Below are 27,907 nucleotides of genomic sequence, written 5' to 3'. Positions count from 1 at the left end.
ATCAAAGACAATATGACTATATGCAAAACATCACTACTGCTATTACAATGTAAATAAGGCAGTAAAACCCTAATAAAGAGATAAAAAGTAAATCATTACAGTGTGTGAGCTCTGCAAAAACTAAGTGGTCACCTTCGTCATCCGCTGAAAATGGGGAATAATAAAAACTGCTTTAAAATACTTATATAAAGGCTGAGATGCTAAGCCACTTTCCTTACAGAGTTTCACAAACTCTTCTACAGTACAACTGGCTTTGTGTGTCTTGGGGGGAAAGGGGTCTGAAAGCTTCAAGAAATATGGAAGTATTGCAGGGGACTTGTCCGAGAACGCTTTGTCCCTGGCTCAAAACCTCTGCACAGCAGTACAGTGTAAAGGAAAGCATATTCTGAGGCCCCACAGTTGGTGCCTACTGGTGATTATTTTCTTTGTGTAGATAACCAGCACCCACTCGCTTTCTTCCCATAAGTGTCAGTGTAGGTGCGGAGAAGCACTCTTCACTGCATTCCTTCCCTATTGCCATGCTGATATCTCTGGACACATGGATTAGGCAGAAAAGGCAAACACTCCAGGCCACAAACTAATTTGTCCCTGCACATAAGTGGGATGCACACATGGAAAATTCTGGCTTTTGAGTGGAACTCACCACCATGTATCTGCAGCTCCAATGCAGCTATATAAATTCTGGCCAGGGTCTATGGTGCAAAAACAGATAGAAATGCCTATTGTTCCCCAGGAGCCAGCTCTGGGCAACTCCCTTTTCAGCGTACATATATATCTGAATTACTTTTCTGAGGTAACTAACTCTATCTGCTGCTATGCCACCTATCTACTGCCAGGACAGCCATAGTCTGTGGAAAGGAACTGAGAACCTAGGCTAGCAACCTAATATATAGTTACAGCCTACTTCATAGAGCTTAAAGTGCTTGATTAGATGTAGTCCATAAAACCGTAAAACTGAAGACTGAAAAATATAGAGGCACTGGCCCTGAGATTGCCTACGCAACCCTAGTATGTATGTCCATATCTATGATGCAATCTTTAAATACATGCTCATTCCATTCCTTCACAATGATACTCACAAGACGGATATACTGGAAAGATCAGCTCTTTTCCAAACTTTTCCCATCACAAACTCAAAGTCCTGTGATAAAGAATGTGGCAAATTGAAAGGATGCTCTGTGTATAGTGGAAAGCAATAGAGCCTGCTAAGTAGAGTGCTGTACCAGGGTTTATACTTCCAGGTTTGCCACTGACACGGTGGCTGACTTAGTAAGATGCTGAGCATCTTCATGCCTCATTTCCTCTCTGTAACGCATGCAGAATGCTACCAGCTTTCTTGGCAAAGTGTTTGAGATATACTGGTGAAAAGTGCTATGCAATAAACAGTTCTCTCTTTTGAGAGATTGGAGTTACACACCTCATACAACCCTCCCTTGTCAGTGAAAAGACTGAAAAAACTCCACACCTTTCAGTTTAAACAAATCAAAACATTCTTAGTCTTTGGATCGCACCTGGAACTATTTATTACTAAGATCTGATCCTGTGATGGGATTAGTTCAGCCTCAGTGTTACAGTAACTCCACTGTGGTTTCATTCTTGTAACAGGGAATAAAAATACATACTTCTGGAGTTATGTTTCATATTAGAAGGTGAGCGTATTTGTATGAGCCCTCATTTTCCCATTCAGCTTCAGAGGATCCCATTACAGGGTTTTGTATGGTTATTTTCTACTTCTGCATTGGGTCAAGCTTTCCCCAGGGTACACTTCTAATTCATGGTCTTCTACATTATTATTACCCTTTTGACCTAAATGATTAGCCCAAGTTTGAGGCCCTGAGGGCTGTTTCTATTAGGAGGAGAAAATTATGAAGTCAAGGATCTTTTAGGCATGTCTAGTTAAAAAAATAAAAATAATAATATAAAAAAATAAAACCACCTCCAAAGTCACCCACCCCCAACTTCACTCCTGTTTCCTTGAATGTAGGAGATACACAACAAAAAAAAACCTCCCTGCCATCCCTTCTTGAAGTCTTTTCAGCCAGCATGCAGACCTTTGTTGGACTGTGATGATACTTATCTAATTTTTTTTTTCACATTCTGTTCCTCCTTTAAGTCTTTTGCTATGTGTATTCTCCTGCTTTATGTGTTTTTCTTTCTCATCCTTTTGTCCTTCTCTTCCAGATATACTCAATTTCCATAGAGCTTAGTTGAACACCCAGTCATACCCTTCTTCCACCTAGTTTGAATGCCTGAGCATCCCCACACGTGCTTTTGCTTTGGGAGATGAAATGGACCTGAGATTAGGAGGCTGCTATTGTTTGAACTGGTACTAAAATGACCTTACCTGTTCTTTAAAAGACAGATGCAACACCAAACAAATTCCATAATATTTCACCCAAAGACATACCCTAAAAGTATCCGCTTATGGAATGCTGTGGTTTGCCTACGATGTCCCTCACTTAGCTGGCTTTGGGGTCTGCAGCCAAACCAACATTTCTGCTGGTCCTGCCAGTGGTGTCAGTGAAGGAGGCAGTCCTGTCCTCCCCCATCCCCATCTCCGTCACTGCTTGCAGGAAAAACAGCTGCAAGAGCTCAAAGGAAAGAGTGGTAGAGGGTCAGGAATGAGCAGCCAAGGGTGGGGGAAGGCAGGATGGTGCTTTTGGCATTGGTGTCAGCACACCTGGCTTAAAGTATTTATCAGACTAACCTTATCCACTGAAATCTCTGGGAGTTTTGTGCAAGTGAAAATGCTTGTAAAGTAGACACCAGTAGCTGTTGGTTCTAACTGGAGAGAATTTGGATATGAACTATATGGAAAAGCTGTAATTTTTAAAATGATGACAGCTACGTAGTGTAGGCTCAACACTTTCTACCTGACATATTTAACTACCTGACATATTTAACTACCTATCCAAGTGAATTGGAGAACATAATGGGAAACATGCTCATAATGAACCTCACCCTGGTTCTGCACTGATACAAGGGTTTTCTGGTATTTCATAGCCTTAGCATCTGGAACCCTTAAAAATTTTAAGAATGTAGTTATCGCCAAAAGAACATCATGAAAGAAAATCACAGTTTAAAGGAAGAGTAAGTGACTTGCTCAATGTTAACAGTGACATTTGCAGCAAAGCACCCTTGTGCCCATAGCCCCATCTCCTAGGCTGCCTGATCACAGTACTTCCCTCGCAATGGGAGTTTAGCTATTATCTTCAAAGGGGAAAACCCTGTGTGAGTAAGCTGTAAAAATAGCTAGAAAGAAGTACATCAGAGAACGCACTGCTATTCTTTTCTCTTGCAGATGTACATTGTCAAATAGATCCATAGCATCAGTTCTTGAGGCAATACTCACAACATTCTCTGAACTACTTAAGCAGTTGTGCTGTACCTATAACCCCAATCTGTAACACAAATATTAAAGCTGAAAAAGCGTGCATAAAATCTATATTACCACATTAATCTCAAAAGGACATTTGGCTAATATAAAATTCAGCATCATCTTCATTGATGGTTCAGGGAAATAAAGTTGTAATAAATTGCTGCAAGGCAAAGTACCAATGATTGAGTAAGGCTATGCAATTAAGATGTAACTTTTTAAATCACCTTTGAGGTTAAATGTAGAAGAGTTATGAGTAAAAGGGCAATTAAATGCTAGGCTTTTCAATCTAAGGTCTCCTCATCAAAGATTCAGTTACCTAAATTTTTCTTTATTTCAGAGGAAGAGCTGGGTGTAACAATATTTCATCCCCCACAAGAGGAAGTAAAGAATACTCTTTCAAACAAAAGCATTACCGGGCTATCAAAATCTTTACAAAGAAAAATAAACTAATCAAGATTGATCTACTAGGGCTCTCAAGTTCCTGAATTCCTAAATGTTAACATTAGGTTATAAAGGGGAAAGAAGTGTAAAATGTAGCCATTACCACCTTATATCACCACCTCAAGTAATATATATCTTAATGCAATGTAAACGGCAAGAGCAGTGTACTTGATATTTCTATAACTTTTAAAATAATTTCTGTATATTTTTCTGTAACTTTTTATATAATTTTACAAGCTGCATTTCAAAACAATTTCCTTCTGAAATCTTTTAAGACATATTTTGGAGAATCATGGATTTATTTATGATCTGGTCCTGAAGACACTTTTATATCTGACTGCCTTTAGTGTATATAAAATCTTGATTGAATAAAGTTATTCAAATATAGGTATTTTCAAGACAGTGAAATTATTTTAAGCTTTCCTCAAGAAACCTGTGAAAAATCTAACACTTACTGACTGAAAAATTAAATTAGCTGAAAGCTACAGTTGTGCATGAATATTATAAAAATATACTTTGCATAGTGTTTAAAACACTAACCTTTTTTCTACATTTTGCTTCTCTTACCAAGTGATGATGTGCTACTATATTGGTCTAAAGAGTATCAGAATTTTGTATTATCGTACCATTTTCCATCTAAAGCTTCCAATGTACGTTAAAATGCAGCAATTAAAATAAGCTGCCCTCTTTTGTGAGTTACTGTGTCTCTATTACTAGCATGAAACAAACAAACATATATAAGAAAACTGGTTTCTCATTCAAAGCAACTGTGACAAGATCAGGAATATTTCTGTTACTGAGCTGTAAGATTCAGACTAGTAGATCCACATCATATAATTAAATAAAAACCTCACGCAGTTTCCCTTGGGTAGAATGAAGAAGAGAGAAAAGAAAGGAAAGAAAATGCACATTTGACAGATGCTAGTCACATCACTTACTGCATGTCTGGAAAGCCTTTAAAAGGCATAACTATTCTGAAATAACTAAATAAATTCAAAATTCACACCAGTTTTTTACAAGGGCTCACAGTTTTTATTTTAAACTAGGAATGTGCTATTTTGCTCTAACTTAAAATAGCCATGCACAACACTCCTTTAAAAAATACAGTGAAAAATATTCCCTTAAGATTGATTGATACAAAACTGATTCTCTTACTGATTGAAATTAAACTGCAGTATCTCAAATTAAAAATTTACTTCCAGTGTGAGTAAAAGGAGGATTTAGAAGGGTGGGAGAAAAATAAGTTAATTCAAATGTGGTGCTTTAAACCTCGTGCATAATGCACACATCTTTGCTCCTCATATACACCATTAACCCTGTAGCAACTGCTGCATCTATACTGTGCAAGTTTAATTGTACACCAGTTTAAACAAGTAACGTTACTTACTGTTGCTGTTTGCATAGGCACTGGGGTAAAAAAATCGAGTTCTCTGACTCTCAAAAATTCACAAGCACCCTCTCAGAGCTGTTTACAATGGCCTTTCCAGTTTAACATTTCTGAGATACACACACAGCTTTCCTGACACATGGAAAAGAGTGCAAATTACTTGAGTATTTAGCATCATAAAACACGGTCACTGATATAAAAGCTGAAAATGTGCATACCAGCTTTTTATTGTGCGTTTACAGCCCAATTCAAGTTTATGAATAAAGTTTCATTAAAAGTTGAATTATTACGTATCAGGTACACTCGCACTCTATTAACACTAAACTAAAAACCAGAATCAACTGCATTTCTACTTGCCATTTGCCATCAGACTTCTCCACATACATCTGCAATTTTTAGAAATTCCTCCTACTTCCACAACAACCTTCTGCTAATTTTCTTCGATTTTCTGCTCCACTAACTTAAAAGTCATTTCCTTAAGAAAACAGATGACAGACAACTTGAGTGACTGATGATATTGTGCCATCACTTTGTTTTTCTCTGAGGCCTTGGTTTAAGAGGATGGATGTTAGTGTAAATGACAGAAAGGGGAGCTTCGCATAGGATTTCACTTCTGTTCAAAGACAAGCTAATGCAACCTCGCCGAGGTGCAATCAACTTGACAAATGGATGCTGTGCAGCCCTGTGCCTCCCACTGAAACCCGAGAGTCTGATTTACACAATATTCCCCCTGTAAACCAAAGGAAGACCAAATTCCAATCAGACTTAACGCTGCTTGGCTGTATAATGGGTTGATCTGATAATTCGCCCCATATAATGAAATCTGATAATAGTGGGAAAAAACACATCAGAGAGAATGGAATACATTAATGAACTTGTAAAAATACACTTAAGTCTTAACAGATTTAATAAACAGAAAAGAAACAGCTCAAACCGGGAGTCTTCATATGTGGTCAGCAGTTCTTGGGTTTAACAATGAGGCTGCCTGAAAATACAGAGTTTCTATTTACAATTGACTACATTCACCACACCTTTTTTCAGATGGCCAGGAAAAGAAAAAAAGCATTTAAATATCAAAGTAAGCTTTGTAATATGTTTACATGTCTTGCCTTGTTCTGCTTCCCCCTCAAACTAAACTAATTCTATGATACAAGCTGTTTTCTCAGGGAAATGTGAGTCAGATAGAAATGTTTTCCTACCCGAGAAACAGCGTTTCATTTACTAACTGGAAAAAATAGGAAACATTTGTTTTCAGACTTTTAAGATTTGGGGGGATTGAAAAACAAAGACAATTCCGTTTCAAAACACTTTTTAGACAACTTCAACGGCTGGCACAGAAGTTAACTGAATGTTTACACTGGAAAAATGTCACAGAAATGTCTATTAAAATCAGTACTTTTTTGTGTATCATAATAAACTACTCAGATTGTCATGTGCTCTGCAAATAAACATTCTGCCTTAGCAACTACAACTGCTATCAGAAGCCGTTCTCACACATACATGAACTAAGTAGTGCTGAATTTTTAGGGTTTTATTTATTTTGCTGTTGTCACAAATAAATGAAAAAAAAAAAAAAAGGAACTTATACAAACATCTCATGCTGAAGTGAATGGATTTCAACAGCTGCTGATTTGGTGACATGGAGAACCCCGGTGGAGATGTCCCGCTGAATTAACGTCTTGGAAATGTTAAAAAGAAACTTCAAACAGCCCTTGTTTAGCAGGCGGTCGAAGCTCGCTCTCTGTGGGGATCATGTGAAGACTAGCAGAGCAGTCACTCAGTCATGAATCAGCCTTGTCAATAGTTGCCTATTTTCTCAACAGGTGTCTCAATCACACGCCATAATCCTTTCCTCCATAGGCTTCTATTTAACAGAAATCACTATCACACACGACACTGTTTTTACTTAATGAGATGTATATCAATTTGTTAATAACCAATTCCTTCCTACTGTCTTGACTGAATGTTAGACTTGGTAGGAACACTTCTCTCTTGCCTACAGGGCCAGCAGGGAAAGTGTGAGAACTATAGCACGGGAGTGAGGACACATTTAATCCTTTTGTTATAGCTGCAGATAAGCACAGCAAACACTGAACTATCATTCTCTGTTCTGTCAGATAATTCTGAAATGCTGCTATATTGAGGTGCTTGTTACGAATCACTATACAGCAATCACTTGTTGCTAGGACAGCAAAAAGTATCAGTGACATAAAAGACCTTACTGTAAATAAAAATGTAGGGAAACGTTTCGTGTTAACTAAGATATATAAAAAAATGCTTAAATAAAAATCCAGGAAGCCATTTTAAGAGATTTTTTTTTCCAAACTAACTTTGTCATGACTTTTTACAACATTTTTTGCAAATTCAACTATTTCATTAAGTTTTGAAAACCTCATTTATTTTATAAGACTCATACATACATGTAACTACAAAAGTAAATTAAGTCCTACGGGTAACAGCTATCAGATTCCTGACAAAATACAAGAATTCACAGAAAACTTTACATATGTTTTTTACCCTAATACAGTGCTTATCTGTATGCCTACAGCTATGCTCTTTGAGCCACATCAGTGTTAAGCAACAAAACAAAAAGATTAAGAGATTTTTTTCTGACAAAAAGCAACAAGCCAGTAAATATTCTTCAACACTTACTAAACTTGCATGAAACAGATCACTTACAATGTGAATTAGAAATGAATTTGTATCGCTGAACTATTCTGGGCTTCCTCTTGTTACCCGCTTTCAAATTTTACCTATATATACACAAAATACTGATGATCTGATGTAATCTTTTGTATTTTCAGGCCAGTCTCTTCCTGTATCAGTGAAAGAAATACATTTGTAAAATAATGTGGGCAGGTTAGTAGCAGCATGTTTCACTTTTATAGTAACAGCTCCTGTAGAAACTACAGCTTCTGCATGACTCACAAATTAAACATAAAAAGAGATTTACCAAAAAAATATATCAGCTTTATGCAATGTTTTGAGATCATAAGCACCCTTGTATCAAACTTTATAAACAAGTTCCCTGAGGAAGTTAAACTCTCCAAACATAGCACACAATTTAATAATTTCCAAATACTTTTGAAATTCATGTCAACTGAAGTTAGAAAGTAAAACTGGTGCGGTTTGATCATTCCAGCTGTATGTCAAAATTCTTCCACATTGTTGGATAACATGAAAGTGCAGCACCAGTTCCTGTCACCCTCAATTTAAAAACTTTTGATATACTACCTCTGAGCATGGAGTTGTTTAAATACTATCTCTAACATCAGTAAACTGCATGTACCACCTGCACTGTGACTTGAATTACTGAAACACAACACTACACAATTAAAGAGATCATCTCAGATTTCAGCAGAAAAACATTGCACTGAAGACATTTATATCAAAAGAAAATATTTTAAATATATTTCAAATGTGAAATATAATTTGATTGCATATCTGATGTATACGCTGATTATTAATTTAAATGGGATACAGCACAGTGACAAGTTGTTTTAAGTATGTTGATGGATGTGTATAATCCAGGCCAGATCTTGAAAACCCTATGTAACTGAATGACTTTATGTACAAGTAATCTCTCTGAGTTAATTTTAGCTACATGCATAAGTGCTTTGCAATTAGACATATAAGTTTTTGTAACTTTCATGATAATGAACATAAAATATATACATTACTTCCTGTGTTTCACAGACAGCTTGTGAATACATTTTTTTGTTCTGAAGTAATTTGTAAGAACTTTGTCCTACTCATAGACTTAATTTTATTTTATTCAACGTTGTACAAGTATTTTGACATAAGAGTGGATTAATAATTGTTTTCAACAGGACTGCTTAGATGTCTGCCACTTTCTGTGGGTTTGTAGACAGAAGACTTGCATTTTCAAAGCTTATTTTCTCTGTAATTTTCGACACTATGTAAGGTTATTATGCAGAGAATATGCCAGACAATTATTTAGAGAACACAAATACATCCTCAATAAATGCACGCTTTAACGACATTTACTTATGAAACTCCCTGGGCACTGATTGATTGATTCTGAATGGGAGCCCAGCCTCACACAGAACACATTCATCAAAAGCATCCTAATCATACCAGCATATTAACATTTTGAACTTTACTGCCAGTACTGAAGGAATGCAACTCAGGAAATAATGAAATTTAGGGTAAATTGAATCTTGTTTGCTACATGTAAAGACTTTCTGCTTTCAACACAGATAATACATTCTTGCTGCATTCTCTCCTTTCCTCCAAGCACAGAGCAAGAATTAATAGAAAAGCAGCTATTTTGGAGCAACCTCCTAATGTTGAGATATAAGCACTGTAAAAACTTTTAACAGGTAATCTGCAATGATTCAAACTCCATCTCATTCAGATGTAGCTGATTTATTCAGAAAAAAAAAAAAGACAAAGTGGAAAAAACTACACAAGCAAAAATAGCATAATGACTACAACAGCAAACCAGACCATTAGAAAACAAGTCAGATAATATCAAGAAACAGGAAAGTGATATTACCAGTACAGACATAATTGATATAAAATCACAGAATCATAGAATCATTAAGGTTGGAAAAGACCTCCAAGATCATCTGGTCCAACCATCGCCCTACTACCAATATCACCCACTAAACCATGTCCCTAAGCACCGTGTCCAGCCTTTCCTTAAACACCCCCAGGGACGGTGACTCCACCACCTCCCTGGGCAACCTGTTCCAATGCCTGACTGCTCTTCCTGAGAAGAAATGTCTCCTCATTTCCAACCTGAACCTCCCCTGGCCCAACTTGAGGCCATTCCCTCTAGTCCTATCACTAGTTACCTGTGAGAAGAGGCCGACCCCCAGCTCCCCACACCTTCCTTTCAGGTAGTTGTAGAGAGCAATAAGGTCTCCCCTGAGCCTCCTCCAGACTAAACAACCCCAGTTCCCTCAGTATACAAGTAGCAGTCACGATGACTTGTAAAAGAAAATCGAACAAAAAGGGGTTCAAAATACAGATCATTAATTATACTGTAGAAATATTGGATATGGTTGGAAACTTCAACTTTCATGCAGTTTGGAGATTAAAAACTCACTGTAGGAACATCACTCATACTTCTCGAGAGGCTGTTCTACTACCATTGTCTTAGAAAAGATCCCAGCCAAAACAAAGACTGGATACTAAACCCAGGCAATGTAGCTACATTTGCCATTTTACCTCAGATCAACCTCCATTCACACCGGTTGAACTTGCATTTCTGACCGTATGTATGCTTGCACAGACCAATCATCAGGTAATCAGGGACTGCCTATATGCAGACCTGTTAAGTATGAAAATGTTTACAGGATCAGGACATTCAGACAACTGAATTGGAAAATCCAGATTTTCTTAATGAGCTAGCAGTGTGGATACTCATCTGGTATCATTATAAACTGAATGCGTAAAGCTCCTGCAAAAGACAAAGCACATAGTCTTTTAAAAGCTGTGGGTTCTCTTTGCTTCTGAATACTGTAGATTTAGGAATCTTAAGTCATAAGTCCAGAATCAGAGGGTATATTTGAAATGCAGCTTTCAGCTTTTCTCTCAAGGCTTTTATTTGTACTCTAGACTTTGTCGCAGAGTTCATATTACTTTTGAAGCTTTATGACTAACTTTTAACTTTGCTAAAACTGTCCAGATATTATGAGTGCTTCTGTCCTGTTACGCATGGCACTGTCCATTAGGCTGCTGATGGAACACATCTTGCCTAAATATATGAACAAGTGACGGCCCTTGAAACAACTTCTGGCAGGCTGTTACACCAAACAGTTTAATACCTTCTCTTGCTTTCTTTCATTAAAAAAAAAAAAAAAAAGTCTTTCAAGCAAATGGGAATATATATGTATACTTGTTTTTTTTTAATCCTGCACTTTACTTTAAAATGCTACCAATTTTTATTTAATCAAAGCAAAATTCAGCTCACCTTAATCACTTAGCTTTTTGGTCCAAAGCTGTGGGTTTATTGAAAATAGCCAGTTTACTCCTTATCACTTTTCTTACTTGGTCATAATCAGATCCAAGATGTTCCTTAAGATATCTCAGAATTTCATCAAATTCTATACTTCCTGTTTTTCCAACTGTTTTCAGTACTGTTCTCTTCATCCTACTGCTTATTTTGTCACATTTCCCAATTCTTACTATAACTCAGAGCTTGTTATATTGCTGTATGTCCTACAGGCTATTTAGACATCAAGAACTCTTGGCTCATTATCCTAAAAGGCATAACATGTACACAGAAAATAATCTGCTTCTGAAGTTAACACTTAGCTTGCTCCTCTTCCTGTCAGTGGCGTTTGTTGATGTAACGTATAACTGTGGCAATTTTATTTGTTCATTGGCTTAATGCAAGTTACTTTGTTTTTTGACAGGTAAAATATTGCTGCTTTTTTCAGAACTTGCCATCACTGTAAGACATGAGGATGTACGTCTAAATATATTAAAAACCAGATTCATAAGGCAGATGCAGTGTGACCTAGAAAGTGTATTAAAGCGATCACTTCCCCAGCTGAAGAACTAAGATGTATTGTACTTAAAATGAATCTGTTGAGGGCAAGGTATGAACCCTTATTGCCATCCTGCTCAGCTGCCTCTTCAAGAAACTCCTTTGCTGCTAAATACATATTCATGTACTGCTCTCAAAAGTAAAAGCTACTTTCACAGAACCGATCCTGTGATATTAAAGCTGTCAGCCATTGCTTTTCTTTTCCATGTTGAATTATGTTTCTGTTTGAACATTTGTTAAAAAACAAAACTGGGAGTCCAAATTGTCGGATTTCTTTAAAATTCTCAATAATGTCCTTTACTGAATATTGGTCTTGTATCACTTGACCCTCAGAATCAATTTGACCTGAGGAGAGACACACAGCCACCAGAAATAGGAAGGATGCAGCCAAAGTTTTATTTTTCAGTACACTATACATACCACTTTTACTGCAATTAAAAGTCACAGCAGAACAGAGCCTCTGAGAAAAGAGGATGAATTTAGACTCTTTCCACCTACACTTGGCTCAGGTGCTACTTTTCCTAAATGGAAAATGCTTAAGTTAAAAGTATAACTTTCCATTTTAAACAAAAATACATATTGTCCCAAACAATTTCCTCACACTCTACTAAACACAGACAGGGATGGCTACAGGCTACAAATCTTTAGGTTCTCCACTGATGCATTAACTAAACAAAAAAGACAACCTTACTTGTTTCAGAAAGCTTTATTAGAATAGGAATCTTTGAAGACAAACACAAAAGATTCTAATATGTTTAGATTTTATAATGTAAACAACTAATTTAATGCATCACTAGCACTACACAATAGTCGCCATCTTGCAACATGAATGCAAGTAAGAAACTGATGTAATCCGTGAGATATTTCAAAATAATTAATTTGAGAATAAAAAAAAGAACTTTTATTGTGTAAACTCTCCCTGTTTGCCTTTTTTAAAAGGATCAAAAAACTGCAGCAGTTGAACCTTTGCTAAATGAAGGTAACAAGCAATCATTTGAACTGGCCTCTAAATTAAGAACATGTAATTGCATGAGAAAAGCTATTGGATCAAAAATGTTTTAAGTGTTACTTATCAGGAGAGTTCCACAGAACTCCACAAGAACCAGTTCATTTAAATGAGGGCCAAAAAACTTTCAACTTTTTGCAAATTTTCTCAAGGTAGTTTGACATGTCTGTGTTGTGTAACATTTCCCAGCATGTCAGACTTCTGTGCTGGTATTTTTGTTCCATAAGGGCAAATCAGGCTCTAAGCATGTTGAGGTCAAGCCAATATTGGATTCCTCCTTTTCACTGCCTCAGCTCCCTATCAAACCCATATCTCCTTGCTTAACTATTTTGCAGCTTAGGAAGTTATACCAAATATTCTTCTCCATTTTTTTTCCTTTTCTATTGTTTTCCTCACAAGGATGGATGTATACATGATGACTGAAGAAGTTCTCTCACACACTGATCCCTGTTTATTTTTTATTTATTTTGAAAGAGTGATCCCATTTTCTGGCACACTCCAAAATCAAGCCCCAGATCCTGCAGTGATGAACTGAGGCACCCTGTGAAGCCCCACTCACATGAACAAAGCTTCATGTAGGTCCAGCTGTCCCACTAAATGAATGACAGTGTATTATTGTACCACTTTACATCGATGACAATGGGGTATTGAATCACATATAACAACATAGAAATCTCCTCATTTCATAATTTCATACAGCATGCTGTGCTAGAAAAAAATAAATATATAAAATTTCCCCAATTAGTTAAAATGATGTTGAAGTATGAAATAGGACTGATTTGTTGAACAGCCCAACATTTTGAAGTAAAGCGTGACCAAACTTTTTATGATCTCACAAACCAGATGAAATTTTTAAGTTACTGGGAGGGTCCTTGTATCAGCAATAGGTGTGCTTTTTATGTGAATAGCTGAGGCATGACAGTACAGGGACTGCTACCAGCACACCAACAACCCCGCCTTCAGCACTGGTTTTACTTCACCACGCTGCCAATATCATGGATTCAGCAATAAATGTATGCCAAGATGTCCTCTATAAATCCACGCCATGCAACTAGGTTTTACAAATCCTGAAGTAAATGTGAAGCTTTTTTACAGTGATGAGGAAGGGAGGCTTTCATCTTGCCTGTAGATTATGCTTAGAGGAATTACATAAGGGAGGAAGACTCTGTGGGTGCTGCTGGGGATCACAGTGACTATAGCTGAATGTGTCTTACTGCCTGGAATTGCCTTCGTAGCCGGATCTGGCAGCCAAGTGATCCATGTGGCAACTTCCAACCACTTCCAGCACATAGCTGGGAGGTTTGGACAATGCCGCCACCAGCTGGATATGTACCGGTGGCAGGGATGTGGCAGGTTGAGAGCAAGGTAAGCGTATTCTTCCCTAAAACATAAATACACTGGAATAAGCAGCTTTGCGTTGACTAAATCTGCTCCCAAAGCTGGGACAAGTATTTTGCAATTTCAACTGTAAATAGTGCAACAACTTTAGAAACTTTGAACTTATCTGTTATGCTTTCTTAGCTTTGACCATTTTCAGCTAAAGCAAAAGGGCAAGATTTACCAGATGACCAATAGGTAGGAACTGGACTGTGGAAAATCATGGCTAAGGTTCTTTGATTTGCAGGAAGATCCCAATCATTCTCAATTTTCAGAGCAGTGCCCTAACCACTCTCCTGTGGGGTATTACAAGATAAGGATGCCCAAACACTTCTGCTCATGTGGATGTGCTGAGCACTCTGTTTAATAGGTGAATGAAAGAAAATGACCACTCCATGGTTATCGCTTCATGTTCCTGTTTCTACCCAGCTGTACCGCTCTGTAGCATGAGGCAGTGACAGGGACAGAATAAAATTTACATCTGCACCTTGTGTGAGTACCTGAACGACTGAGCTGGTTGGCAAAATAATTCATCATCTTTCCCACCGGTTTTGTGAATCCCAGCCATTTTCCTAGTTTCACAACAATGAATTATTTTTTTTGGCTAGGACCATTTTTTTCTTTATTTTGGACCAATTTGAACTGTTTTTTTGAGGGGGATGAAGGATGAGACAGGAGATTTTGGACTGTAAAATCAATTATTTGTACAGCCGTACGGATCTGTGGAAAACTAGGTCTCACAGTCTCTCTAATGATGGGAAAGAGAAAGAATGAATATAAAGAAATACATATGAAATTTAAAGTTTAACTTAGGAGTTCACTGTTTTGGTTTTGTTTGATACCTCCATTTTAGTGTTTATTATCTCAACTACTGGATTCTTGAGAGATTAAATTACTTGTAAGCACTCTTACGTCTAGCATATGTGAAGGATCTTGCTGGAATGAAGCATTGGAACAGAGGCTGTCTGCGCTGTCTGTAAAGCTACAGAATGAAGAACACGAGCATGCATGGAGCTTGTGGGGATGCAGTAATTCCTGTATTAAATGAGTGTATCACACATTTGATGCTTGGAAGAGAGAATTGGTTGGTGGCTCCTTCCTTTTGGTCTCAAACAGGTGAATGTCCTCACTCAGTGATTTGAAAAATTCAGCGTTACAAAACGTCTGCACGTGAAATAGTTTGGGGGACAAGAGAGGGGCTCAGACACTATGTTTGAGTAGTTCCAGGAAAGAATATAAACACCTCCTTTTTCCCTGGATATGTCTGACACTTTCTCTAATCAGGGCAGCAATGGCAACAGTAGAAAAAAGGTAAGTGAAATCATTTTCCCAGGTAAGCCACTAGTGATCAAGTTAGGGAAAATCTTCAACTCTTTCTTGATGAGGTATTTCTGCTTAAGAACACAAAAAACATTCAAGGAAGCAAGCAGGAAGTTGTTGCACAATGGATGTCTAGGAAATCAGTTTAATCTTGGTGCTCCTAAACATAACTCCACAACTTCCTCATTCTCAGCAGAGATCCAGACCTTTCTTTCATGTACCGATTTGTGTCACGAGAGGCATAGCCAAGAGAGTATCTTTAGAACTGAACTTTAAGTGGGACAGGAGCTTGCCACAATCTGCACCAAATCATGCATGAATACTTTCATGATCTTCCCAATACTTGGCTATTCCTTTGTTCTTCTGGAAATCCTACCTCTGCCCAGAATATACATGAGTTTGTCTAAAAGATTGAGAAAAGTGCTTCAGGACTACAAACACGGGCCAAACTACATGCAGATGAGTGCTTAAGCTTTGTAGACACAACAGATGATGGGAGTTTGCTATGGGAATGTGGTTTGCTATGGGACTGAAGGGAGTTATCTGTTTTGTTGTTCCACTGCTTGGCTATCCCCTTGCAATTATTTATAAAACCCAACCTCCTTCATTTCCCTTCAAGTCTGTTGTCTGAAGATTTATTATGAGATCCTGGCCTCTCTGAAATGAAAGGGTGTAGGATGTCAAATTTAGTTTCAACCTGCACTATGTAGATCCAGAGGTTGTACGATGACTATGCAAACAAAAAACTATGAAACTTCATTTGTACTACTTGAATGCATAATGCCAGTCATGTTATTTCTAGAGGAGTGAGAAAACTAGGTGGCAAACACAATTTTGGCAAAAGGACAATTCTTCAGATGCAACATGTGCAAATCATTATTTTGTCTTGTAGACCTGTTAAGGAAATGTATGTTGAATTGCCAATTATGTAATTAGTGTGTTAAGCAACTTCATTGAATTACAAGTGATTAAATGCATATCAACAAACAGACATGGTATTACTTTGATGCGTGTGCAGAACATAACTGGCAAGTACAGGGTGGGCAATAAAGTAAAGTGTATATTTTCCTAATACCATTTTTTGTCTAAAATGGAGGTGCCTATAAAACAGGCAACCAGGTTTTGACTGAGTGTTCACTTTAATTCAGAAGGTTTGAAAGACTTTACCAGACCAAGAAGCTGAAATGAACATAGCTATTAGTCTGAAAATGCTGTACATCAGAGGTCAAGATGAAAGATCTAGATCCTTGTCACTTCCAACTGCAAGACAAGCTACTAGAGGAGTCTGCTTTCCCTTCATTTTGGGTTCCATCTCTGTCACCAAATTTTGTCTAGTGGGTGTCTGTCTATCCATTTTTAACTGCTGAGTAGGAGAAGAACCTACCTCTGTTGTCTTCCCTCTGGTTGTTCCTGCCAGGGAAAAAGCTGTTAGATTTCTTGATGCTGCAAGTGGGCTGAATCTCCTGCTGCAGTGTGACGAGGCAGAAATCTAACTGACACTTTTAGCTTTTCCAAGCTTCTCTAATGCCTTTTCGTTTTAATCTTCTTGCCTTCCCTAACAACAATAGCAGCAGCAAGAAAATTCAAGATTTTTACATTTCACCATTGGTCAAATAAGCCTAAAGTAACAGTAAAACAAACCAAGCCAGAAACACATTACAAAAGATAGCAAACAGCTGGCCTGTGGTACACGGAAGGTTGGCTCATTGAGTGTTGCTAATGCCTTTCTTTTCATTTCCACATGTTACACTGCACTGAAAGCCTGGTAAGGTATTTTAATAGAAGCAACTACTAAGGGTTCAGTTCTAAAACAGCTAAACTTCTCTAGGTCAGGGCTGCTACGATCCTGCTCTTCCTCTTTCTGTGTGCATTTCTGTTCTCTTCTTTATGTCAGATCACTCTACTGCACAGAGAACAGGTTTAAGGGTGCTGAACAAGCCAAACATTTCTACAATAGAATCACTTTTTTGTAGAGTTATTTTTTGTCTTATTCTCATCAAGTGACGTTTTACAAGAGTAAACTGATCTAACAGCTTGCTGCTGTGAATGGGGGATGCCCACTTGTCTTCTCTAGCCTGTCCTGCTGTCTCCCTGAGTTTGGCTCTGGTACTCATCTCACCCCCAGTGGGACAGTTGAACTCACTCAGTAGGCTAAAAACTGGATCTACTTTCTCCCTGCTACGTGGTTTAGGAAGCAGAAGAGCCAACAACTGGGGCTGGAGACAAAGTCAATGGGAGGATGTGGAGTCTCCCTCCTTGATGATCTTCAAAAGCCTCCTGGACAGGGTCCTGGACAACCTGCTGTGCATGTCCCTGCCTGAGCAGGGGGACCAGGCCTGATGACCTCCAGAGGTCCCTGCCGACTTCAGCCATTCTATGATCCTGTGAACCTTACTACTCTTGTGAAACCTCACCTAGAATTGTCACAGAGATATTTCATGATAATTTATTTATTTTTTTTTTAGTAGAGGAGGAAACAGCCCTTCAAATACAGGCAGTTGTCATCGTTTACATGACAAGCATCTAAGACACCCACAGACCGCAACAGTAGCATTTTATATCCTGCTGACATTACTGTGTAAACAAACATACATACAGAGAGCAGTGAAAAATCATATTCTGCATCTTCAGTAAGAGGCAGTCACGTTAGGAAGCTGCTTGAGAAGCCCCGAATGAGAGCACTGAAAGGGTCTGGCTGGGAGACAGCAGTGCCTTGGTTTACATTTTGTTCCCATTTGGCAGTTAATTAGTAGCTCACTTTTTGAAAATAAAAGATTACACATTCTGAACAAATACAAGTGTTTGATCTTGGGCTCATCAAGGAAAACTTAAGCAGCTGCCAGGGAAAAGCAAATGTTCTGTCACGTACGTCCAGACTGAGTTAATGTGAAACAGAAAATGAAGACTATGGAGAGAGCGTACTAACGCTTCCATACAGACGTGGGGAGCGCAGCAGACAAGGGAAAAAGTATGAAACAGCAAACAACCTAGTGAGCCTAACCAAAACCTGCCGGGATGACTCCTGACTGCAAAGTCAACATTAAGAGGTGCAAGCTTCCCGATGCAAAAGGAGGAGAGTGAAGCTCGGTGCTATATATCAAAAGCAGTTTATATTTCTGTCACAAGTGAACTGTCTCTTTCAGAGCTCCAGGCACTTAGCTATGGCCATGCCTGACCCACCCTGAAGGTTACAGAGTTGTCAAGGAAAAGGCAGCAGCCAGCCAGATCACACCAGCAGGAGAAGGAGCCTTAGTTGCATGAGATGTTTTTACAAGATCAGGTAGGAGTCCTGGTACTGAAGGGGTTGTGAAAGAACCACCGAGCTTTGGAAAAATGGCTAGAAGGTTTTTATTCAGTCAAATTAAACTTTTCTCATTTTACTTGAGAAACCACCTCAAAGAGATGAGAACTGAACTGACAATAAATAAAGCAGAAATGAGATGACAAGTGAAACACATAATACCAGTCAAAAGAAAAAATGCATGTATTTTTTAAAGAAAATCCTAACATTTTCTCTTTTATATATATATATATATGTCCCATACTAAAATGTTTACTGTGAAGTAAATCTGAACATCTATAAAATACTAATTTCACCCTAGAATGAAATCAATTTTAAGCAGGATTTAATGTAGTATTCAGTAAAGAATCTTTTATTTTTATTTTTATTTTCTGATATGGGAAGGCATTTTAACAAAAATCTCAGTTTATTCATCTTCTTTGGTTACAGCACTGGACAAATTCTCATCCACTGTTTACTCACTGACTGCACCACTTTTGTTTTTCTCGCAGTCAGTGACTCCAGCTGACATAAATCCCCTAGATGATGTCTTCCTAAGCCTGCTCTACACGCTCAGAACATAACGAATACAGAGATGTGGACCTTTATACGTATTAAGTATTTGCTCTTACAAGCTAAAATTCTTATACCTTGTCATAAGTTTTGATGCCACAAACCTGCCACCCATCTCCAAAGTCTTTTGTCCCTAGAGAACTACTTCCTCCTTCCTTCCTTCAGCAGTCAGGAGCTGCTCACCTCTGGACATCACCCTAAGCCCTTAATCTTGCCCAGGAACACCTGTTTGCAGGCCATCAGTGATGATTTGCTACATAACACGTTTTGGTTTGTTTGCAACTGCTGTCTTTCAAACTTCTCATTAGCGGTTTCTGAAACTGTTCAGTGCAGCATCTTCCTTTCAGTATAGCCCCTCCCTGCTGAGCTCTCTCACCAAGTCTCTCTCTTCAGTAGGTCTTCCACTCCTACAACTTCTGCCCCCGCTTATTTTTTTTCCAGCTATTTTTATACTTGAAAATAAAAGTGATAATAGTGGTAGACTATATATAACATTACAAAATTGTTATCTGTCCAAGAAAATAAAACTGTTCTATTTTATACTTTGCAATGTGTAGGAGAGTTCTGAAAACATGATCTAACATACCACACATATAATGGATAGGATAAGAAAGCATAGACTCCAGATATGAGCATAAAAGATTCATTTTGATTCCTTTAACGACACTTGCTATGGAGACTACTGGGTGAAGTGAGTCCTGGGTGAAGTAGGTGACAAATAGGCATTATTGCCAACTCCAGAAAACATAGAATCGTAGAATGGTTTGGAAGGGATCTAAAAGATCCCCTAGTTCCAACCCCCTGCCATGGGCAGGGACACCTCCCACTAGATCAGGTTGCTCAAAGCCCCATCCAACCTGGTCTTGAACACCTCCAGGGATGGGGCACCCACAGCTTCTCTGGGTAACCTGTTCTAGTTAACCTGTTCCTAATCTAAATCTCTCCTCTTTTAGCCATTCCCCCTTTGTTCTATCACTCCACCCCCTGACACAGAGTCCCTCCCCAGCTTTCCTGCAGGCCCCCTTTAGGCACTGGAAGGCCGCTGTAAGGTCTCCCCAGAGCTTTCTCTTCTCCAGGCTGAACAACACCAACTCCCTCAGCCTGTCTTCACAGTAGAGGTGCTCCAGCACCTTGGTCATCTTCTCAGCCCTCCTAATACTTCCATGTCCTTCTTGTGCTGGGGGTCCCAGAGCTGAACGCAGGGCTCCAGGTGGGGTCTCGTGAGAGCAGAGTAGAGGGGGAGAACCACCTCCCTCGACCTTCCGGACACACTTCTGTTGATGCAGACTTTAAACCTTCCAAAATTATCAAACAATATTAAAATAATAAGACTTTAGTAAAATACTCTGGTGTTTGAGCTTTCTTTTGAAATCTACATAGTGAACCGGTAACCCCTCAATGAACATCAAGTTATTGGGGGTTAAAATTTGAGTTGTAAAGGCAGAGTATTCTATGTCAAGCACTCAAAACCTCAGGATGGGCTTAATCTGTTTTTCCCTATCACCAGGACTGACCTTAAAATAATTTTATTTTTAAATGAATTTTCGTGCTGTCAATTTGTCTCCTTCTCTACAAGCCTTAAGAATGCACACAAAATTTTCTTCACTGCTATGAGAACCACAGGGTATTTACACCCCTGAAGTTCTACAGTCACTTAGAGCTGAAACATTCATAAAAAACCACTGACCATTATACAGTCACAAAAGATGGTAACATTGCAAGTTTCCAAAATATATATGATGACGTGGAAGCTGTGTTTGACACTATTTTTTTCTAGATGAAGTAGAAACATTTTTGACTTAAACTATGTTAAATTTAACTTCTTGTATTTCACAGAATATCAAATTTAATCTAGATACTATTATAATGAGTCCTGTAATTCATACTGAGTAAAGAACATCTCTAGCAACTTCATGGTATTGACTACAAGTGGTGACTATTTTAACTAAAATCAGCTTTTTAACTAAAAATTAAAATTAGCTTGGGTTGTAGTGAAAAAAATAAAGAACAGTGGCCATTAAGGAAAGAGAAGTTCAGAAGGATGCTGTCAGGTACTGGGAAATCAAATAGAAGAAGAAATAATTCATGAAGAAAATAAAATCTAAAAATCATTAAATTTCTACTGAGGAAGCTGGCAAACCTGAATGCAAAACCCAACAAAACATGTGGCAGGCTAGACTGCAGTAATAAATACTATAGACATGTTTCTCTCTTTTTACTGTTTGCCAAAGGAAAGATGAAAGCCAAAGGAATAGCTTAGAAAATACTGCTTCATAACCAAATGAGTCATACCTTGTCATTCAGACATTTGGAACAGACACTAATTAGTGTACCAATATGAAATGTTTATTTTAATCTGCAATTGCTCAAATGGATGAAGCATTTGAAAAAAAATTACACCTATTAAAATCAGAATCGAAGCCAATCTAAAGAATCAAAAGATGAATTTCCCACAGTATACAGGAAAAGACAAAATGACTTGGAAAAATTCTCTGTTGAGACTTATTATATTTGAAAAAACAAGATGATATACTAATATAGGATTGCAACCACACTGGTATCTATTGGGTAACAAATCTCCCACTAGATGTGAATAGTGAGAGAGATTCCTATACTACAAAAGATAAGTCCAATCTAAAAGGTAGACTATAGTGCCAACAGAAGCCTGATTTTATTTTATTTTTTAAATCAAGGTATTTGGTCAGTTGTGGTCCTTCTGCCACAACACGGTGATAATTCTGGTGTATAGCTGTTTTATTAGATGCACTCACACAACAGATTCTACCACTTTCCCACAGAGACACTATTCCAGAGTCTTAGCCAGCCAGTCTATCCCTTAAAAACAAACAACCCCCCCAAAATCACCACGAGAATTTATAGAATTTATATTTTAGAATGAACACAAGAAAAATTATCTTCATAAGCACAGAGGTAGACAAATCCTGAAGTCAGACTATGTCAGGCCTCATAACTGACACAAATCAGCACACCTCCACTGAAATTAGAGGTGTTCAGGTGACTAGCCTGTCATATTTACTATACAGTACAAAAGAGATGATGTGGAATTAACAGGTGACTTAAAGAAGAGTTTCCAGTTTTACAGCACTATATGGCTACCCTGCATTTATTCCATTTGAAACTTTAAAATGAGGACAATTCAGCTTAGCAAAGGTACAGCAGTTCTGCTTCCTATTTTTGTAAGAATAAGGGTATCATATAAACCTGCCTCAAGGGAAGTTGTAGAGAAAAAAAAAAAAAAAAAGCAAAATCATACCAAATCACGCAGAAAGAATAAAGGAAAGGGACTTTTTTTCATCAGTCCTTTTAAGAGGTCTAATTTCATCATTAATTAATTCCAGTGCCTGAAAAACACTCGATGTACTTTGTTTGTTAATAATTCATTTTTCTATATTTATTTAGCTGATGACAAGTAATGCTTCAACGTAGTCCTGCCATTCCTCTTATCAAACATAAACAGTCAGTAGCATCCTTCTTCCCCTAAAAGTGGAATGCCTTTCATATTTAGAAAGGGGACAAGCAGAACTTTGTGTCTGCTGACCTCTATGTGGATCTGTTTTGTGACCAAAGGGTTGCCAGTTGACTTTTGGATGATTATTTTCTTCTGTTCCCAGTTCAGATTAAATCTTTGCAGAAGTACTGTGGGTTCAGTAACGCAACAACCACCCCATCATGCAATGATAAAACATTTTTCTCTCCTTTTTAAGAACTGTGTGGAAAATTACATAACTAAAAGAAAGGATGAAGGAACATTATTTAAACAGCAGGCTGAAGAAAGATTAGGAAATTCTAGCTTCAGAATGGCCCAAACAGACTTAATGCTACTCATTTGTGTACAAGCCATGCTATAATCTTTAGCTACATGTTTTTATGCAATTTATTTCCTCCCAGATGAATGTCCTGTTTGGAGCACTGAACGGGTACACTTGGGATCAAACTAACGCTGCAAATAATCTGGAATTTCCTAATTTCTAGGTGCTAGACTTCGCAGGCTCAGTAACACTTTTTCTTTTAGACTTCTTAAATATATAATTATTTAGATGGCTTAAATGTGCTTTTTGCTTACAAAGTCTTTTTCTGTTTACATATCATGCTCTAGCCTAAATAAATGCTAAAACAAAGGCCAAGCTGGCTGGTAGCCCAGAATGTAGTTGTTACCAAATTGACAGGGACCACCTTATATTCGTGGAAATGTCTAAATATTGTATTTGAGATATAAGTAAATTTTAAAAGGTGATCTTTACTGAAAGAAAAACTGAGCAGCTTTAGGACAGCGTAAACAAGTTGCTGGATGAAATGAGGATTGAATGGAATACGTCTGTCGAAGTTGTCTGACTTACCCCAGCTCTCCATTACTGTAAAACACCAAACATTAAGGACAGGAAGTATCCTCATGTTACCATGTAAATAACTAATGGGCTTAGTTTATGTTAACAACTAACTTAGAATCTTCTAATATAAGAAGAGGGAAAAAAAAAAAAAAGAAAACAAGAAAACAAAACAAAACAAAAAATCAACCTAAAATATGGGTGGGTGTCTGAACTTTTTCCCCAAAGATAACTAATTCTGATAATTCTTAAGGTGACTTTTCCTTTTTCCTTAGAGAATCTTACATAGAGTAAGATTTAATCAGACTAAAGACAGAGTCTGATTAAACGTATAGCAAATGTGAGCATAGTACAATGTAAAGATAGCCCGCAAAAGTAAATAAAAATGCTATTTTTTCCGATCTACTGAAGATCTGAGAGGTGCAAGGCTTGGTTTAAAGTTTTCTACTACTTGACTACTTATTTCCTTTTTGCTTTGAAAACTTGTGGAGTATCAGTGTCTTGCCTTGTTGTTATACATAAGAGTGTTGGAGGACAAAAGGCTAGAATGGAAGTCCCCCTCAGTTCCCATCTGAAGCAGCAGGGTGATGAGTGATTTTCTTTTTTTTTCTCCTGGCTATTCGCCAGAAGCTTGATTTAAGCATTTTAAGAACAGACAAACAAAATGTGAGTTTTAGACAGCCTGACTGAAAATCCCTTTTCCCTCTGAAATGCCAGTTTCTTGTGACAGGCGATGGCTAGACATGGTGGCTTCACCTCTCTGTTCTTCCAGCTACCCATAATCTTCCAGCAAAAATAGGATAGACAAGACCTGATACATATATAAAATTAAACAAAACTTTTGCAGAAACCCTACATCTGACTTTAAAACCAAAGCAAGATCTTCAGGCTATCCTAATATGTCTTAAAAATCTGTAGAAGGCAACAGTTTTGTCTCCTTTTTGGGTCACTCTTTAGAGATTCAGGATTTCACTATGGAGAGATAGGCAAATCCCATTGACAAGAACACACCATATAAAACACAAGATGTGTCTAAATTTAAAATTTAGTAATGCTGACATTCTGGCCTTACTAGATATTAATAAAATCACAGCAGTGTGGGTGAAGGTATTATACCTGGTCATGGCTGGCTTCAATGGAGCTTCCGATACCTTGGAAAGTCATCTGCACAGGAGACAGTGTCAAACAGGTCATACACTCTTTGCCATTTTGTCTATCACTGTAGTGTACCTATAACAGAATAACATACGTAATCTGCTAAACACCAGGTTTGTACAAGGGAATCATGCTAAAATACTGTCCCTTTTCAACAAGTTTGTAAGAAGAATTCCAAACATTTACATTGAATTCATCTTTAATATAAAACAAGGAGTGTGTAAAATATTCTAGATAGCCACATACTATACTGGGGCCAAATTTTCTGTGAGTTGTCTGTTGCATAATTTTTGTGCTATGTTCTCCAGTTCCTAGGACCCTTTAGACTGAATGCGAGATGTTATATCTACACAATTACAAGAACCTAGTTTCAAGTTATTGTTTCTAACCTAGATGTCAAAAAGTTTTAACAGTATTTTGTAGCTTAGATATAAAACATCCATGTAAGTCATTATACCTCCAAAAACCTGGCAACGACAGTTTTAAGTTTTCAGTTGAAATGCCATTTCTACTAAAATTCACTAACTTTCCCGACATGGCTAAACAAGATTGTATATTTTAATTTGATTTTGTAATTAAATCAAAATGACAGATAGTATGGTGAAGAATTCACTTTCTTCCTGAATTATCTACGCTATCTTTTTCTAAGAGTAACTCATTCTTTACTAATGTCAAGATGTGCATGTTAAACCTGACTCTTGCATGAAATACAGAGGAAGACATTGCTTCTACTTGAATTATTTTCCTTGTCTTCAGGCCCCCTTCAGATAGTTCTTAAATCCCCTAGAGAAAGTATGGATTTTACTATGTTGAGACAAAAATTAAGTTAAATGTTGCCAGTGTTTCATTATTAAGAACAGGTTGCCACTCATGCTGAATTGTTGAAATATTACAATCTGCTACGTAGCTCCTGGCTTCTAGACAGGCAGATCAAGCACTTTGTTCTACAGGAGAGGTGGAATTTGGTTTATGGTGGTAATTTACATTGGCTATGTGACCCCTGTCAGAAATGGAAAGAGAGATCAACTCTGCTGGAAACAGACCTTTTATGTTAGTATCTATTTACAGCTGTATAGATCTCAGGCAAAGGTTATATGATAAAGCCTCATCTTTATACTTAGGCTATAAAATTAAGTATTATTATTTCTGAAGACAACTAGGAACCATATTAGAGTTGTTCCTGTGGAACTGATTTAGCAACATATATGACACTTAATTGTATACAGCGTGTACTATATAGACTGTGCCTAAATCTTCTGTGTCACAGGTGCAAATTGGGGATACTTCAGGTGAAGCAAAACCACTGCAAGGCTGGTTGAGTGAGAGGAAAACCAAGTCATTGCTATATTGCAGAATTAATTTACTGACAACACATAAAAAACAGTTCAGCTGTGGCCAAAATTTAAGACACAGAATGCAAAATGCATGTAGTGCATATAGAAATATTGATTTCACTCAGTCCTTGTTAAAGCTGTCTGGATTATCCCTGTCCCTCCTCCTCTCTCAACCCCCACAATATGTGCCTACTAAATTGCCTGTGGCTCTCTGCCAGAAAAGCCATACTACTTACTTAGAAACCACAAGAGGCCCCTTCACATATACAATGGTTTAACTTTGATTAATCGAAAGAGGTATGAAGGTATGAAATTTGGCTTGCAAATATAAACTGAAGTTCTTTAAATGTCAAGGACTACTGTTATGACAAGAACTTATCAAGACTCCACAAGTGCAGTATCTAGTTGCAAGCTAGATATTCTGCCGAGTATGTGCTGTGGGAATGCAATGTGGAGAAATGGGGCAGAAAAACTCACAAGGATGGTTCTGTCCTGCAAATGTGATGTTAGCAAAAGGGGCAAAATCTGGTGACCTAGAAAAGTGCATGCTGTAGAGTGCATATGGAGAAATGGGAAAATGGAACTTTCTGAACTGCACAGCATGTGGGAGGCTTACTTTTAATAAGAATAATATGAATAAAGTTACAGTTCACTAATGTTCACTGGAACAAAGCACGGTTAACAAGCTGAAAGAACAAGAGATATTCAGAGGAAATACTGTAACTACCACATAACATTATCATCTGCAAAAGCATATTCGATCCACAACCTCTTTTGAGTCCCATGTTGAAACTGCAATAAATCCAAAATTTTGGTATCTTTCTAGGCTTAACTTTCCTGAAATAATTTCCTGATGTATTTTTGGCCTCATCTTAATAGATCTAGGCCATTACTTCATAATTTCTTAGGCAATAGTCCTCTAATTATCTCTTGTTCTGCTGAAGCTCTTCTGTTTAAACAAAATAAACATTTCCTATGTTAATTACATAAAATAGTGATATACACACAAAAGACTGGACTTTGAATGGGGGACAAAATAAAATGTTGTCCTTTCATGAAATCTCTCTAGTATACAGATTTATATAGTCAACAAAACACTCAGATTTCCTCTACATTTTGGCATGTTTATGAATAATTTCCCAGTTTGGGGAAGTTTCCCGTCTTGTTATTTATCATCCAGCCACTACATTTTTAAACCTTGTTTTATTTCTCTTTTTTTTTTTTTTCTTCAAATGTGATCTACGATTTAAAGTTTGAAGGTTTTTTTGTCAATGTGTGCGGGTATTTATTTTTTTGACCAGAATAGGCATTCTGAAATAGATGGTAGTAGTGGAATAGTTATCAAATAGTCTGAATGGTAGCAGATGCTTCTACGCTTTCAGCCAGCACTATGTTGTAAATGTTTCAGCTTCCATGTCCGTGCTATTACAACTAAGCATGGGAGGAACCTGAATGTCTATAAAACTGCTTTAAGAATATCATTATCATCTGAGGCAGGGAAACACGAAGGCATAGCAAATACTTCCTTCAGTATCCACGATCAAGGAGCGGCAACTGAAGGCCGGCCAAGTGCTCCAAGCGTGCTTACACGGCCGTTACTAAGATTAACAACCACAGTAGTACTTCTCTTATTTAAGTTACTAAGTGCCTGCAGTTTAAGAGTTGTGAGTGCTCAGCTCCAGCTCTCCCTCACAGCCGCTCTGCCAGGCGGGTGAGGACAGCGGTGGACAGGCTCCTCCAAGCTCACCCGGCGCTGGCAGCGCGGGGCCTACAGCCCAGGACGAAGGGC

At 37.8% G+C, this 27,907-nt stretch overlaps 1 protein-coding gene across 3 annotated transcripts in view; it reads right to left on the bottom strand.

Moving 5' to 3' along the window:
* Positions 1 to 27,907, bottom strand: part of STAU2 (staufen double-stranded RNA binding protein 2) — a 168,185-nt gene that overhangs the window by 36,637 nt on the left and 103,641 nt on the right. The window contains exons 13-14 of one of the 3 annotated variants that reach the window (XM_083822666.1): positions 24,746 to 24,859; positions 420 to 20,578 (exon numbers count right to left, since the gene is read on the bottom strand). The exons of 1 other annotated variant lie outside the window; for it this stretch is intronic. In XM_083822666.1, the coding sequence (XP_083678792.1) occupies positions 20,573 to 20,578; positions 24,746 to 24,859 (120 nt within the window). In that variant the 3' untranslated portion in view covers positions 420 to 20,572. Of the gene's footprint in view, positions 1 to 419; positions 20,579 to 24,745; positions 24,860 to 27,907 lie in introns of those variants that run through there. One more of the 3 variants, XM_083822663.1, reaches the window with a different exon arrangement.

Source organism: Anser anser (assembly GCF_964211835.1).
Source record: "Anser anser genome assembly, chromosome: 2".
Taxonomy (NCBI): domain Eukaryota; kingdom Metazoa; phylum Chordata; class Aves; order Anseriformes; family Anatidae; genus Anser; species Anser anser.
Note: the sequence above shows the minus strand (reverse complement) of the source record. Positions and strands in the feature narration are given on the sequence as shown.